At 37.4% G+C, this 16,392-nt stretch overlaps 2 protein-coding genes across 2 annotated transcripts in view; one reads left to right on the forward strand and one right to left on the reverse strand.

The window, feature by feature from the left end:
• The window catches only part of LOC141656510 (transcription factor bHLH115-like), a 108,219-nt gene extending 97,607 nt beyond the window's left edge, over positions 1 to 10,612 (forward strand). The window contains exon 7 of the mRNA XM_074463423.1: positions 10,349 to 10,612. Coding sequence (XP_074319524.1) covers positions 10,349 to 10,600 — 252 coding nt within the window. The 3' untranslated portion in view covers positions 10,601 to 10,612. The remainder of the gene's footprint in view (positions 1 to 10,348) is intronic.
• Positions 10,613 to 12,201: 1,589 nt separating this feature from the next.
• Positions 12,202 to 15,217, reverse strand: LOC141654724 (1-aminocyclopropane-1-carboxylate oxidase homolog 1-like). Its single transcript, XM_074461841.1, has 3 exons — positions 14,667 to 15,217; positions 12,917 to 13,238; positions 12,202 to 12,450 (listed from the first exon to the last, which is right to left on the reverse strand). The coding sequence occupies exons 1-3, from the start codon at positions 15,215 to 15,217 to the stop codon at positions 12,202 to 12,204; spliced, it is 1,122 nt and encodes a 373-aa protein (XP_074317942.1).
• Positions 15,218 to 16,392: the final 1,175 nt, after the last annotated feature.

Raw genomic sequence — 16,392 nt, forward strand, 5'->3', positions numbered from 1 at the left:
TTTATTAACTTATTTCGTTTGTGTGTTAGCCAATTTATACTTTGAAACGTATAACAATGGAAAATAAGTTTAAAAACAGACGTAATAAGTCTCCTAAATTGGAATGTTGAAGCAATTTTTGATAAAATTGCATATTAGAGGAGTAATTTTAGGAAAAAATTATATAAGTGAGTAATTTTAGAAAACAGAATTTTAAAAAGGAGTAATTTTTAATTTACTCTTGTTATTATACTTCTTTTTTCCATTTTTTAACTTTTTAAAAATATAACAAAAAGTAAATAAATTAGAAAAATTGTAGTTATAAAACACAAATAATACGTAATACCATTCATAATATTATAATTTAAAAATAAATCTAGTTTAAAATAAAATAAAAATGATAACTAAAATAAAATAATAACGGGTCAAACTTTGTGTTAAAACATGAAATGGGGTTGTGCCTTACCTGAAGAAAGAGAGACCGATCACTCACAAGTCACAAGTCACAATATTAGGAATATTCTATTCTAAAATTAATTGATAATAGGAGGAAGCGATTCTATTGAAAGTGGTATAGTCTCTCTTTTCAACAACGTGAAACACTCACGTGTGAGTTTATATTCCAACACGCTCACATGTGACACAAATTGTCATTTAAGACAGAAGTATCCGTCTTAAACTTAAGACGGGTTAAATAATATAATACTCATTCGTATAGATAAGAGAATAAACATTTTATTACTCCCTAGACATTTTATTTTTGTCTAGTCCATACAAGTGTGTACTAGTTGAGCCATTTTAACCTTAAAAAAGAGAGACTTATTGCACATGTGATGTCCCTTCGAAACCCAAGCTGAAAGCCTGAAACCATGGGAGCTCACCAAAATGGAAATTAACGAATCCTCAAAAAGGCCCTCCCGATGGCATAATTTGAGCCCAGTTAAAATGCGAACCCAAGGTGAAACCATGGGTGCTCATCATCGGAGTGGGATACTGATGGCATAATTTGGTAATGGGTTCTGTTACCTTGATAGAGCATAAATTGGACCACTACAAAAACACGAGGAAGTTTTATCCTAAAATCACATGTGGCCGGTGGTAGAGCTAGGGGGAAAGCTAGGGGCGATTTGCCTCTTGTGAGATGAAATTTTGAAATTTTTAGTTAAATTTTTGAAATTCCTCCCTAAAATTTTTCCCCCAAAATTCAAATCCTAACTCCGCCACTGCATGTAGCTATATAAGTTTATATTCCAACACTCTATATGTATTAACAGCAAATTAAATATAATAGGAAAGACGAAGTACATACGTCCTACGCTCCTTAAAATCAAATTTTTTGAAACTTTGGCAAAAAGTTATTAATAAATATCTCCTCCGGTCTTGTCGTTTGTTTCTTTTATTTAAAATATCTTTACAAAAAGTAAAAATAAAATGATAAATAAATAAATGAACAAATAGATGGAGGGAGTAAGCGAGTATTTTCACACCCACCAAACATAATATGACATTGATGAATATTTTCATATTGGATACTCCGTATTTTAATAATATAGTAGTATCTTATAACGTTAATATAGTGGTATTAAAACTCAGTATTATCGAATAACGCTATCTTATAACATGCTCATGTGTAATTTGTTTTCCTAAAAGGAGGTTGAAATTGTAATTAGATAGCATAGATAGGTTAGTACGTACCCAAATCTTGAGAAGTTTATGACAAATAATAAAAGAGAAAACACTTTGTAGTAGCTTAATAAAATAATGTTGGACTTTATTTTGTGTGTCTAAATCTATCAATTTGTTAATCTATTTATAGTTACCATCTACAAGTTCTCGATTTTGACAAATAAAATAATGTTGGACTTTATTCTTCTTAAAGTTGCTACGATTTTGAACTTTCAAAAATTTCATGCAGGGTGTAAGCAAAATTATGACAATTTAAGAAAATTACAAATTTTAGAATAAGACGACCTTGCATTATAAGACGGTCCTTTTTCTAGAAAACATCATTTCTTTATTTTTTATTTTTGCAAAAAAACCATTCATTTATTGATATTAATAAAAGAATATTTTTTTTTATACAAATGCACCGTATTACACTGTAAAACCGTCTCACACAATAATTATTGTTAGCTGCAAATACTCCGTAGTAATCTATAGATTTGAATAAAGCTTTCTGGATAACAGAGATTATTCATTGTTCAATATTAATGAAAGTTCACCGTTTTGAAATAGTTGGAAGTCATAGAAACTAGGTCATCGATGAGCGAGTACCATACGTTTTCAATTAGTCGTTTCTCGTTTGTTCAAAGTTGTAAAACCTTGTTTGCTTGATTATTCATGATTGAAGTTTACAATATTTTTATAGGCACTGAATACATATGAGGCCGTGTTTAGTTAGAACTTTTAAAATGAATTGGAATAAAATCAACTAATTTTAAAAATGTTTGTGTAAAATTTTAGGATGCAATTAAACGTACTAGCTATACACCCAAATTTCTAACTACATTCCATCCAATTATGATAGGAGTGATATAACTGTGTGGCTAAAAATTATTTGTAAAATGATGATTAATAAGAGATTTATAAGTCTCTTATAAACGGTTTTACAATAAAACAATGATATCTTTCCTCCGATTTCGCAATAAACTTCCTTATGTCTTTTCCGTCTATTCACATGATAAACTCTATTTTCTTTTTTGGTAAGTGTTTGTGTGGTCCAAATTTAATTGTATGGTGGGTAGTGTGTTTGTGTGGTCCAAATTTAATGATGATTAATAAGAGATTTATGATAGGAGTGATATAAGCGTGTGTTTCCTTAATTTTTTTGTCGAAAATAAAAGGGAGTTTATTGTGAATAGGAGGGAGTATAACCTAGTATTCCCGTGTTCGATTCCAATTGCACTGTTTTTTCGTGCATTGATTACCCAAAAGTGGGAGGATGCATTCACACTTGTCATTCTCTTTTACCTGTGTGCATTGACTACCCAAAAGTGGGAGGACGCATTCACACTTGTCATTCTCTTTTGTCTCTTGTCAAAGTTTTGACAACATGTAAGTATAGTTTCATTTTGTTCTTCAACAATACTTGTGAAAGTATAAGACTCAGCTGCACATAAACATCAGCAACAACCAGTCATCATCATCCCCTACTCCATCCTCTTCCTCAAATATTATCACACCAAAGTTCCAGATGCTTCTAGAAGTAGTCATAGCTGTAAATATCTGTAACAAACTCGTAACAAACTTTGACTTCCATAACCGCTTTGACTATAGTTGTTAGATTGTATATAAACCTTCATCCTGTACATTGCTCATTAAGTTAATACAATACACAAACATTTTATTTACATTTTCTCTCATTCTCTTACTTGCTTAAGCTTGATTGTTCATCAATGGCGTATTGCTCTACCATTGTTGTGCTCACTTTGCTACCTTTTCACATGGTATCAGAGCAGGACTAGTTCCTGTTTCTGCATATCGTTCTTCCGCATTGTTTACTCTGTTTTTCTTACTTTTCTTTCTTCTTCTTTCATTTCAATTGTTTACATTTTGTTTCATTAATCACAAAATCCTAAAAATTCACAAAATTCATACAATTCACAAAAACAAATGACGAATTCAATGAGACTCCTCTGCGATCTTTGCGTATAGCAATCCTTACGATGATCCACTTTTTTTTGTCAAATTTTGATCATGCGAACATGACGTTGACTACTACGCTCTTTAATGGCGTCAATTTCATCTCCTGGCGTAAAGGTGTAGCAATGGCGCTCAATACGAAGAACAAGTTAGGGTTTCTCACTGGAGTTATTGCGATTCTGCTTTGTTGATTCTTGAAGTATCCTTCGTGGTTGGATGTGACAACATGATTCGCTGTTGGTTACTGAACTCTATTTCTCCGCAGATTAAGGAAGGATTCCTCTCTTGTAAGTCTGCAAAGCTGTTGTGGACAGATATCTGTGAGCGTTATGGTCAATCGAATGCTCCACGATTGTATTCATGATAATTGAAGGAATATAGAGAGTACTTTTTTTAGTCATATCTATGTGATTTTGCATTCATGATAATTGAAGGAATATATTCTGCCACAAATTTGAATGTTTTCTATATAATCTAAGAACTTGGAAAGAAATTTGATAAACACGTTTGATTGTGCTGCAATTTAATTGATTAAGATTTCACTATACTTACTTTGAGATTAGGCTTCTATTGTTTGATAATTAAAAACAAATATTACAGTATAACATCGGTATTTCTTATAGGGTTGTAAAGATTTTAGTTCTCAATATTACCAAGTATTGTTCGAAGAAATATTACTATATATAAAGGTATTCCACATTTCCACTTGACTGGGAAAACATTGTGAGTAAATTGTTATTCCATGACATAAGAATCTATATGGCCATGCCTTAGTATTTTAAGTACTTTTAGTTGTATCTAAATGGTTTTGTGAGCTAGCATATTTTTTTCACAACTTGAGATATGGATATGCATTTTAATTCAAGCAAGTCGTTTGATGAGAAAATGATTAGTTTCTTCTTCAGTGGCAAATTAATAAATAAACAAAGTGCTATACAATAGAAGAACGTAAATGTATTAGAACAGTATGCCATACAATTAGACACGGGAGACTAAAACAAGTACCACTGTGATATTAAAGAGAAAATAAAAGGAGAGATTAAAATAGGGAGATAGACTTGCATGAGAATGTTGTGAGTAAAGTTATTGTTCGTTTAATTCCGTAATATCACGAGCCTTCTCCTAGTAAACTTTACACCCCCTAATAAGCTGCTTCAAAAGGATATGGAATATGTCCAATTATGCCGAAAGAACCACGGAAGACATAAATTTACGAATTCTTCTGTGAAACAAATGATATGGAATATGTCAACTCCTAGGAAGCAAGAGATATCAGGGTCTAAAAATCATTCAACAATCACCATGATGAAGGACATTGTACATTGGAGCAAAGAGTTTGTTGTTGATGAAATCTTAGTAGATTAGAGTGATAGTGTATGAGAAGCTATTGTTCATCCACGGTATGCAGGGATCGGAGGAGTTGTTTGTTATGTAGTATGAACTATGAAGTGCATGTCTTTTAAGTTCTAGAACAAGTAGGCATATAAAGATATCACGATGCAACCCAAGCCCCAATGGACACCTCCCAACAGCTCTATTCCAACGGCTATATGCTTCCTATGAGATGGTGTATATTTCCTTCCTCCTTTGTAATTATAGGATATTCTTTACCTTGTTTATAATATTTGTATAGCTTATTGTTGGGTCGTGACCCAATTAATTGTCCAGCCCAAGTATATTACTAGTCCACTAAGACTTTTGTCTTATAGGAAAGAAAGTAAGACTTGTTGCTTGTTCTTTAGTGGGCTTTGTCCCACGGTTTGACAAAGAAGCCAAATTTGTGGCTGATACTTTGGATAAAAGGTGGATTCTCCTTTTTTGTTAGAAGAGTAGTACACAACAAGAAACGCACGAAATCACAAACTAAAACTTGCAGGCATATTTGAGCGTGAGCTCAAATTGGTACCACAACTTCTCACAAGAAACTGGTCTGATTTCTTGGGTCTTCTCACACACGGTTTGATACAAGACGGTCCTTGTCTTGGGTTAGTGTGTGGTTGGGTGGCAGGAGCAAGGTGATTTTGTGGTCGAGATTCTTATCTCGGGTTCGATAAATCGAGTCGGTATAGTTCTTTGTATACGGTCTTGTATACGGTTTTGGCATTATTTAGGTGGTTTAATCAGACCGTCTTACTAGTCGGTTGGTGGAATTTGTCAATTGTTCTAGGGTTTAGATTTGGTTTTTCCTAAATCTTTGTGGTTCCGAATTGGTGTATTATTCGGGATGGCGGGTATCTTGGTACTATTATTATAGTAGATTGCTCGATAAGGTGTGGGTTTTACCTCCGGATTTGGAGGGTTTTGCCCAGGTATTTACCCTATATTTCATCTCGGCTTATTGTTGTTTACGGTTATCTACTTTTGGTTTTATATTGTCGATTGTGCTTAGTTGCGTGTGGGTAATTTGGCGTAAATTTCCCAACATTTGCATCGAGCCACTTGGGCTCGGTCCAGTGGCGGTTTAATTGACAATGACGTCAAATATGGGGTCTCAGTTTGGTGTACCGAAGTTTGACGGAAAAAGTAGCTTCACCCCTCGCGCAAAGGAGGATGAAAGACCTTCTCGGTTCATCTTGGCTTGGCTAGAGCCTTGAAGGGTCGGTGGTAAACCAGGAAAAGATAAGTGATGATGATCGGGAAGAGATGTGTACTAAGTGTGCTAGTACCATCAGTGTGTATTTGATTCGGTCATTAATTGCGTTCTTGATGAAGACTCTCCATCGGCGATATGGGAAAAATTGGAAAAATTTGTATATGGCTAAAAGCTTGACCAATAAGTTGCTTTTGAAGCGGCGGTTGTATCGGTTGAGGATGGATGAGGATGGAAATCTTATTGGGCATATGAACATGTTTAATGGACTCTTAGATGAGTTGAATAAAATCGAGGTAAAGTTGGAGGAGGAAGACAAAGCATTGTTACTCCTTAACTCTCTCCCGGATACATATGAAAATTATGTGGATACTATCTTGTGCGGGAAGGATACCATTACTATGGATCAAGCGCAAGCAGCTCTATTGTCTTTTGATGCGAGGAAGAAGGACAAGGTGGGGTGCACGATGGCGGTGGAGATACTAGCTTTGCCGTTGCTCGTGGTGGGAGAGGTCGATCATTAAACGGGGGTGATGGGTCAAAGCATGGCCGGTCTCAATCGGCAATGCTTCTACAAGCAAGGATGTGAAATGTTACAAGTGTGGTGAACTTGGGCATATTAGGAGGTTTTGTCCTAATAAAAGCGGGAAAGGCAAGAGTGACACCAACTTGGTTGTCGGTGAAGGAAGTGAAGGGAGTAGTAGCTGCTTCTTAACCGATGGTGATGAATTACTTGCGGTCTCAAATGGGCACGATGCTTCTTCTAAGGAGGAATGAATTTTAGATTCGGGTAGTGTCAGTCATGTTTGCTTCCGGAAAGAATGTTTTGAAGAGCTCCAATTGGGTGTGACTAAGAAGTTGAGTTTGGCGGATAATTCAACGGTGGATGTCATGGGTATTGGGGTGGTGAAATTCAAGACTTCTAATGGGGTGGTGCACACTTTGGATCGGGTTGCTTATGCTCCAAAGTTGAGACGGAATCTAATTTCACTTAGTCAATTAGACTCTCAAGGTTATGGGTTCAAAGCTCATGGGGGAGTGGTGAAGGTGACTAAGGGTTCAATGGTCCTTATGAAGGGGGAGTTGCATCGTGGGTTATACCGTCTGAAGAGCTCACATGTTGGCTGGAAAAACGAAAGGCGTCGACATGTTAGTTTCCAGGTTCCAGACGGGGGCAAGGGTGGTAAGAATGAGGGGGAGAGACTCCTCTCCAAATTCAAGTGATGCTACTAACTTGGTACGGCTGTACACGGTGCATTGGCCGTGGTTGTGAGTTAGGGTGAGGATACTAACTCGGGTGTGCAGCTGGTAAGTACGGAAGGTCAATGGTTGATTCCTCGGTTTCCCTTGGGCTGGAGGGGGAGATTTGTTGGGTCGTGACCCAATTAATTGTCCAGCCCAAGTATATTACTAGTCCACTAAGACTTTTGTCTTATAGGAAAGAAAGTAAGACTTGTTGCTTGTTCTTTAGTGGGCTTTGTCCCACGGTTTGACAAAGAAGCCAAATTTGTGGCTGGTACTTTGGATAAAAGGTGGATTCTCCTTTTTTGTTAGAAGAGTAGTACACAACAAGAAACGCACGAAATCACAAACTAAAACTTGCAGGCATATTTGAGCGTGAGCTCAAATTGGTACCACAACTTCTCACAAGAAACTGGTCTGATTTCTTGGGTCTTCTCACACACGGTTTGATACAAGACGGTCCTTGTCTTGGGTTAGTGTGTGGTTGGGTGGCAGGAGCAAGGTGATTTTGTGGTCGAGATTCTTATCTCGGGTTCAGTAAATCGAGGTCAGTATAGTTCTTTGTATACGGTCTTGTATACGGTTTTACACATTATTTAGGTGGTTTAATCTAGACCGTCTTACTAGTCAGTTGGTGGAATTTGTCAATTGTTCTAGGGTTTAGATTTGGTTTTTCCTAAATCTTTGTGGTTCCGAATTGGTGTATTATTCGGGACGGCGGACTGTACTGGTACTATTATTATAGTAGATTGCTCGATAGGCTGTGGGTTTTACCTCCGGATTTGGAGGGTTTTGCCCTGGGTATTTACCCTATATTTCTGTCTCGTCTTATTGTTGTTTACGGTTATCTACTTTTGGTTTTATATTGTCGATTGTGCTTCCGTTGCGTGTGGGTAATTTGGCGTAAATTTCCCAACACTTATAAATAGGCAGCCTTGCATAAGTTGTAATTACGTTCAACAGTACATAATCATTAATAAACAATTTTCGAAAAAAGGGGTGGAAGGTTTACGACTTAGACACCGGTAAACATTTTTCGTCTCGAGATGTTATTTTTGTGGAAACCGAATTCCCTTACCAATCTCTCCAAATTCATGACAATATCATCGACCACTTTTCTACCAACGACGATTTCCTAATTCCCGTAAATCAATCGACCCCCGACACCAACGACACCCCCACAACCACTTCTACCCCAACCGACACTACCCAAAACACCCCTCATTCCCCCACCGAAACACCACCACCCGAGACAACCACAACCGACCGCACCAAAACCACCACATCAGCCACCGACCCTCCTCCCTTCAACATGGGCCGAGGTCACCGTATCAAAATTCCGAACTCTCTTCTAAATGATTATGAACGTCCACCCATCAGTCCTTCCACGCATCTAATCACGTCCTCCGTCCCGTCTTCAAGTACGAGGTATCCTATTTCCCATTTTATTGATTATACCAAATTTTCTCCCAATTACCGCTGCTTTCTTTCGGCCGTGGCTACCACCCACGAGCCTCGCTCTTTTTCTGAAGCAATGCAGGTACCCGAATGGCAAAAAGCAATGAAACTTGAAATTGAAGCACTTGAACGTAACAACACTTGGACTATCGAACCCCTTCCTCCAGGTAAGAAGGCCATCAGATCCAAATGGGTGTACAAAGTAAAATATAACGCCGATGGCACCATTGAACGACACAAGGCCCGTCTTGTGATAATGGGTAATCGACAAACCGAAGGAGTGGATTACAATTAGACATTTGCTCCAACAGTAAAGATGGTTACGGTTCGTATGCTTCTTACCTTGGCAGCCGCGAAAAATTGGGATTTACATCAAATGGATGTTCACATTGCCTTCCTCCATGGAGATCTTCATGAAGAGGTCTACATGAAACCGCCACCCGGCTTCTCTTCGGCTACCAATGGGAAAGATTGTGGCCTTCGCAAATCCCTCTACGACCTTCGTCAAGCTCCTCGATGCTGGTATGCTAAACTTGTCTCTGCTTTAATTTCATACGGCTTCCAACAATGCCCATATGACCACTCCCTTTTTTCGATGGTTAAGACATCCACTACTCTACATGTACTTGTCTATGTTGATGATTTGGTTATATGCGGTAATGACACGGGACAAGTCACGAAGTTTAAACAATATTTGAGTACATGTTTCTTTATGAAAGATCTGGGCCCTCTAAAATACTTCTTGGGCATCGAAGTTGCTCGCAACAAAACGGGGTTATTTATTTCACAAAGAAAATACACCCTCGACATCCTCACAGAATCGGGTCTTCTCGGGTCTAAACCCGCAGCTATTCCTATGGAACCAAACCATCACCTCGGTCTCTCTACCAACCCGTTACTATCGGATCCCCAACCCTATCGACGACTGGTCGGGCGCCTTGTCTATCTCACATTAACTCGACCCGAACTGCTATACTCTGTCCATATCTTAGCCCAGTTCATGCATGCTCCGTGGAGCGATCATTGGCAAGCCGCTCTTCAAGTGGTTCGTTTTTTTTAAAGAACAACCCTGGTCAATGTCCTAGCTCCAACTTGAGGGGGGTATCACGATGCAACCCAAGCCCAATGGACACCTCCCAACAGCTCTATTCCAACGGCTATATGCTTCCTTTGGGATGGTGTAGTTTCCCTTTATAACTAGACATTTTTCAGGCCGTGTCGTACAGAGTTATTGGTTATGGTTAGGGTCAGCCGGTCAGTCATCAAATTTTTCAGGCCGTGTCGTCCATTAAGGTTTTTCGTTGCAAAATAGTCGTTTCAGGTTCTCAGATATATACATAGTGAGCGATATTATGTCTTGAAATCTAGTCGTATTAATTAAAAGCTCTCCGTAATAATCATCTTATGAAGCTAAGCATGGGGGGTTTCTGACTGCAGGCTGAGAAAAACGAACTCCGTGAGGAGAAACTCAAACTGAAAGAGGAAAAAGTGAAAATGGAGCAAGAGTTCATGAAATTAGCGATGGGCGGTGCTCCTCCTCCTCCTCCTTATACAGAAGGCTACAATGGAGGGGCAAACAAGATGGGTCTATACCCGAATTATGGTATGTATCCTCCTATGTGGCATTATTTACCACATTCAGTTAGAGACACGACTCGTGATCATGTCCTCAGGCCTCCTGCTGCTTAAAGAGGATGCTTTCGCACATCCAGGCCCGTCCAAAGCATGGTGCTCTATGTGCACTAGCACTGGGCCTCAAAATTTAGGGAGCCCAAACTTAGCATTATCCATGCAAAAAAAAAAAGGTTATAGCAATGAAGTTAGAGAAAAGCACGGTGCATAGATATTCCAATCCTCATTTATCAACAATCTCCTTTCCCAAATAATTGTCTTCCTTTCCAAAAATAATTAAATTTACTCTTTAAATTCCCATAAACTTATTCAACGATTTCTATTATAATTTATAAATATGAAATCACTTGCTCAGAAATCATTCCAAATTTACAATTAGAGAAATTGGAATCAAAAATTTGCAATACAATTAGTTTCATGTCTATCAAAAATAAAAATCCTAAAGTTATACTTGAATTTCAAAGAGATCGGAATAGGTAATATTTCTTCTCGATTTTAATAAATTTCATATTTTCAATACTCTATTCATGATTATTGAAAAAACTTTAAAACCCAACTGTGATCCCGTGGATGCTTGTGTTAGTGATTACTTCTTGTTGCAATATTGTGTTGGATTTTTAGTGTAATGTTTAGTCCAAGCATTAACTTCGAATTTGATAGTTTGTAAAATTTGTATCCCAACTTTGCGGGATTCGTCGTTAGTATACCTTATAAAACTCCAGAGCATATTTGTACATGTACATAGTTAAGTTGGTTAATTTTCTGTTTTGGGTGATGATGTCGCTTTCTGGTCTATCTTGTCTTTATTTTTCTTTCATATTATTGACTTATTATGGGAGGGCAAGTGGGGTGCTTAATTTACTTCTATTTGATTTGCCACTTGTATATTGTGGGAGAGACATTATCCGTCTTCGACTTGTGATGGATAGTGTCCGTCTTCAATGAGAGACTGTGTATTAATATTGGTTGCATATTTGTCTCAACATAGCGTCCGTCTTCGATTTTGAGAGTGTGAATTTGAGTATTAATATGGTTTCCCTACAAGCGTAAGTCGATTTTTGGAGTATAATTTTCTTCAATTTTGTAAATTTGAGGCCTCATATATTTTTAAGCACTGGGCCTCCACTTATCTTGAGACGGCCCTGCGCACATCCGTCCCAAGTTTTGTCTGCCTTTCTAATTTATGTAAATATTGCAAACTTATGTTGCTAGTTTTTTAAGCTATTAAGACTTGCTTATTTGATTTCGCCGTTTTTCTTTGTATATACAGACAATTATGTATTTCTACTAATAATCATCGAAAACAATCTTATGTAACTTTACAATGGGACCGTTTTGTTAATGGTAATGTCCGAGAAGGGCAATGGTCGCAGGTTTAAAACCCTCTGGTTTTAACTTTCCTGGCTTTGTTACGTCTCATGTCACGCCCGTAAAACAATGTGACCAGTTACTGTAAGATATTCCATGAAATAAATAAGTATTACATTAATACGGAGTATTTAATTAAGTTATTTTATGGAAATTACTAGGCCTTATTTTTCATTACATGGCATTATTGATTTCAAAGTAATACAAGCTAATTAACAGATTTATTGATGGTAGTAAATGAGGGTTTAACAAAAGAAAAGGACGGTCTCAAACTGTAAGACGGTCTTATTCTAATTGAGCATGAAGTGGTTGCGTCCGGGTTCATCTTGTGGTTTAGAGAAGAAATGTGTGACATATTCACCCACTGTAAAATCTCTGTAGATTGGTGGGTTTTCCTCTGATAACAGCTCTTTAATGGGTCCATATTTCTTCGGTTTCGACGATAGGCCTGCGAAAAAGAAGGCAGAAGACAACCTTGGCCCAACAGGGTTGGCTTTCACTCTATGCAATACACTTATGAATTTGTCATTTGTTATCATCTGCAATATTTTGGCAAACAATTTGAAAGTGTAAGAAAATTGAACCGTTAGTCTCCGTTTTAACGGAGGTTTCCGTCTTAACATTAAAACGGGTCAAATATCAGCTCACTTAAGCATATAAGACAAATCTGACAAACATTTCATTCAGAGGAAAAACGGTTAGATTTGAACCGGTCAATCATTTCGGGTATGGCTGTCTTTCTTGTGTACATGTCAATATTGGGTCATTTTAGGGCGTAGATAGTTCGGAAACTATAAGGTTCCGGTCGAGTTGGGTAAGACCGGGTCTATTCGGCTTCTATACCATATTCGGGTTATTTTAGTAACCTTAGCTTTTTTCTCTTGAGCATACTTGGGTTACTTTTTTTTTTTTTTGGTCAGCCTGCGCACTAGGTAAGAAAAATATGTTATCAACAGATGTAAGTTTATATGCAATTGTTTTATTTAATACGGAGTAATAAGAGACCTGAAGTAGATCACCGATGTTTATGACAAGAGCACCGGGAATAGGATGAACATCAACCCATTGATCGTCATGGCGGATTTGAAGGCCGCCGACTTGATCTTGAAGCAACAAAGTGAAGAAGGAAGAATCAGTATGCTTGGGGGTGCCTATGGTCAACTCTGGTTGAGGGCATGAAGGGTAATAATGGTATACACTTGACCAGTTCTTATCACATTCCAATTCCTTGAGATAATCTGGTCCAAGACCAAGGGCTTCAGACATTAACTCCAGCAGTACACTGCCTAATTGAACCATATGTTTGATATGATCCAATATTGCATCCCTGAAAACACCAGAAACAACACATTTTAAGTAGTATTGGAAATAATTCTTAAATTAAGTCGGGTTTTCTAATTGTGAATACTCCCTTCTAGAATTTAGACCTAGTAAATCGAGTTAACGGGTCGGGTTCGGGTTGGGCCAATTTGGGTCGGGTTATTTCGGGTTTACGGGTCTGTTTCGGGTTTGTTGGTCGGGTTGTTTCGGGTCAAGCGGATCGGGTCATTTTGGGTCGGATCATTTTCGGGTCAATGGTTAAGAAGGAAAAAGGCATTTCAAGTCTTTTGGGCCATTTAAAGTTATGTTTTGTCAGGTCATTTTCGGGTTGGGTAGTTTTGGCTCGGGCCATTTCGAGTCGGGTTAATACGGGTCTATGAAAGCTCGGGTCATTTTCGGGTCGGGACGGGTTAATTCGGGTTTGGGGTGTCATTCGGGTGCAGCAGTTTGGGTCAATTTCGGGTCTCGGGTCAGCCTTTTTGAGTCGGGTCAATCGGACCGGGTTAATTTTGCCAGGTCTACAGTTCTAGTCGCTCATTTTCTCCCTCTTTCCTTTTTCATGTTAATCGGATTTTCTTTCCTCTTTCTTTTTATGAAAATGTTTGTGTGGTCCAAATTGATTTGCATGTGGGGTAGAGTAGTTTGTGTGGTTCAAAATCATTTCCTTTTTTTTTTATACAAAATGGAAGGGGGAAGAAATGAGCGACTAAGAGGGAGTATTTGTTTTACATTAGGAAAAATGTTTTTTTGTCAAAAACTACCTTATATTTAGGCAGTAATTATAAAAAAAACAACCTTACACTAATTTTTTTTTTCACTACCTTTGTTTTCTTTATTTTGTTCAATAACTACCTATGCTGAAAATCCGAAGAGATTTGGCCCAGTTTAATGACATTAGCGTATCCAACATGACTCTGTTAACATCATACAACAATTATCAACTGCGACTAACTTGCAATTTAACTTCAAACATGCAAAACTTATATTTATATACTTCAATAATAACTACAAACATTTACTAAAGTAAAGTGTAATTACATCTTGACTTCTCCGAAATCGGGCCTACGTAAGATTAAATCAAGAAAAGAGTCTTATGAGATAGATTAATGACGAAAAATTGACCAAATATAGCTATACTCTTGGTATAGGTAGTTAATGAACAAAAATAAAGAAAATAAATGGACTTAAAGCAAGAAAAATCAATAAGTGGATCATACAACTGATGTAGTACATCAGATTGGTATAATTTTTTAGCATTAAGATAACGTTTTTGAGTTTTAATTTAAAATTTTTTAATTTTATTATAAAATTTTTGAGTTCATTTACTTTAACATTAATCTCAAAAAGTTACATTATAACTCAAAAAAAATTACATATAAATTCAGAAAAAATTGATTTTTGACATTATAAAACTAAAATGTAATTTCTTACATACCTGCAAATAGGTGGTAATAGTTCTGGATCAAGTTGACCGGTAAAAGCGGTGTTAACAGAAAGAGTATCCCTCCAATAAGCATTTTTCGACGTAAAAAGGTCAAAATTACTGTCGTAAACAACTTGTTTGTTGGTGTGTACATCTCTTCCATAATATTCCATCTTAGCTTCAACATCCTGTTCATGAAACATCTTAACCATCTCAAGCATCTTCTCAATAACATTCAAAGGAATCCCATGATTTATAACTTGGAAAAATCCCCATTTCGCTGATGCATTCTCGATTTGTTCGACTAATTCTCGACGAGAGTTGTTGTTGGTATGAATTTTTTCAAGATCAATGACAGGAAGAACAAGTTTGTTCACATTTTGAGGTTTCGAGTCCTCTGATATCTCTTCGAGTGGCCGAATGAATATTTTTGGAATGGTTTTTACGCCGCTGTCCACCAGTCCTTTAACTCCTGTTTTCGTGTTGTCGAATTCCCGAAGCTCCTTCTCACGGTCATATTTAGTTTGGGTTCCATTCACGGACATTACTGAGTTTCCTGACATTTTACCTGGATAACAAAAACACATATATTCCATTACTTTTATTTGTTTAATTTTAGGTAATGATACGGCGCTATCGGGTGGCGCCCAATTTCGGCGTCACCCTCTCACATGCACCCTTTATGATTGGGGTCCCCACTTATTCTATAAGATGTATCCATTAGTTTGTGCCTTACCTGAACCCGGGAGTGCCTCAAAGCGTTGCAATGGCAACGAATTGAGAGGTCCCGGGTTCAACTCCCTACACGGGAGTGCTGCGGTTACCTGTCATCCTAAAGGATGTCTTACATGGCACACGTGGTTTGCAGGGTATTGCATGTGCCCGGGGGATTCAACCCCTCGTCACCCAAAAAAAAAAAAATAAAAAAAAAAAAAAAAAAAATAAATCAACTGATAATAGGAGTACTTCTATTGAAAGTAGTATAGTCTCTCTTTTTTCAACAATGTAAAACACTCATATATATGTGATGAGTTTATAGCAAATTGTTATTTAAGACGGAAGTATCCGTCTTAAATGACAAGTGGGTACTAATTGACCCATTTTAACCTTAAGAAAGAGAGACTTATTGCATATTGTAATATCCTTCAAAACCATGGGAGCTCACCAAAATGGAAATTAACGAATCCTCAAAAAGGCACCGATGGCATAATTTGAGCCCACTTAAATGCGAACCCAGGGTGAAACCATGGGTGCTCATCATTGGAGTGGGATACTCACTGATGGCATAATTTAGCCCAGTTAAGTTTGAAACCCAGGAAGAAATTATGGGCTTTGTTATCATGATAGAATATAAATTGTGCCTAGCTCTTACTCGAATAGAGGAGTCGAGGAGAGACATACCACTCAAAAACTCAAGGAAAGTTTCATCCTAAAATCAATTGACAATAGGAAAACTAACCCCATAGTTATAAAGTTATACAATTTTTTTTTCTTCGACAAACATTCACATGTGGCCAGTGGTGGAGTTAGGGGGCTAGCAGGGGCGGTCGCCTCCCTATCGGATGAAATTTTCAAAGTTTTTAGTTAGATTTTTCGAAATTTCTCCTAAAATTTTTTACCCCTAAGCTCAAATTCTGGCTCCGCCACTGCATGTGACTATATGGGTTTAAATTCCAAAACCGTGTACACTCTCTACAATGGGTTTAAATTTTCGAATTTTTTCGAGGCCCCCTTATAA

Source organism: Silene latifolia, chromosome 5, assembly GCF_048544455.1.
Source record: "Silene latifolia isolate original U9 population chromosome 5, ASM4854445v1, whole genome shotgun sequence".
Taxonomy (NCBI): domain Eukaryota; kingdom Viridiplantae; phylum Streptophyta; class Magnoliopsida; order Caryophyllales; family Caryophyllaceae; genus Silene; species Silene latifolia.

Bases quoted from the DNA above. Each gene is read 5' to 3' on its own strand.
- LOC141654724 (XM_074461841.1), bottom strand. From the start codon at position 15,217: ATGTCAGGAAACTCAGTAATGTCCGTGAATGGAACCCAAACTAAATAT. The intron at 13,239-14,666 runs GTATGTAAGAAA...TGGTGTTTTCAG, and splicing joins CTATTACCACCTATTTGCAG to GGATGCAATATTGGATCATA. The intron at 12,451-12,916 runs GTCTCTTATTAC...AAAATATTGCAG, and splicing joins ACATCGGTGATCTACTTCAG to ATGATAACAAATGACAAATT.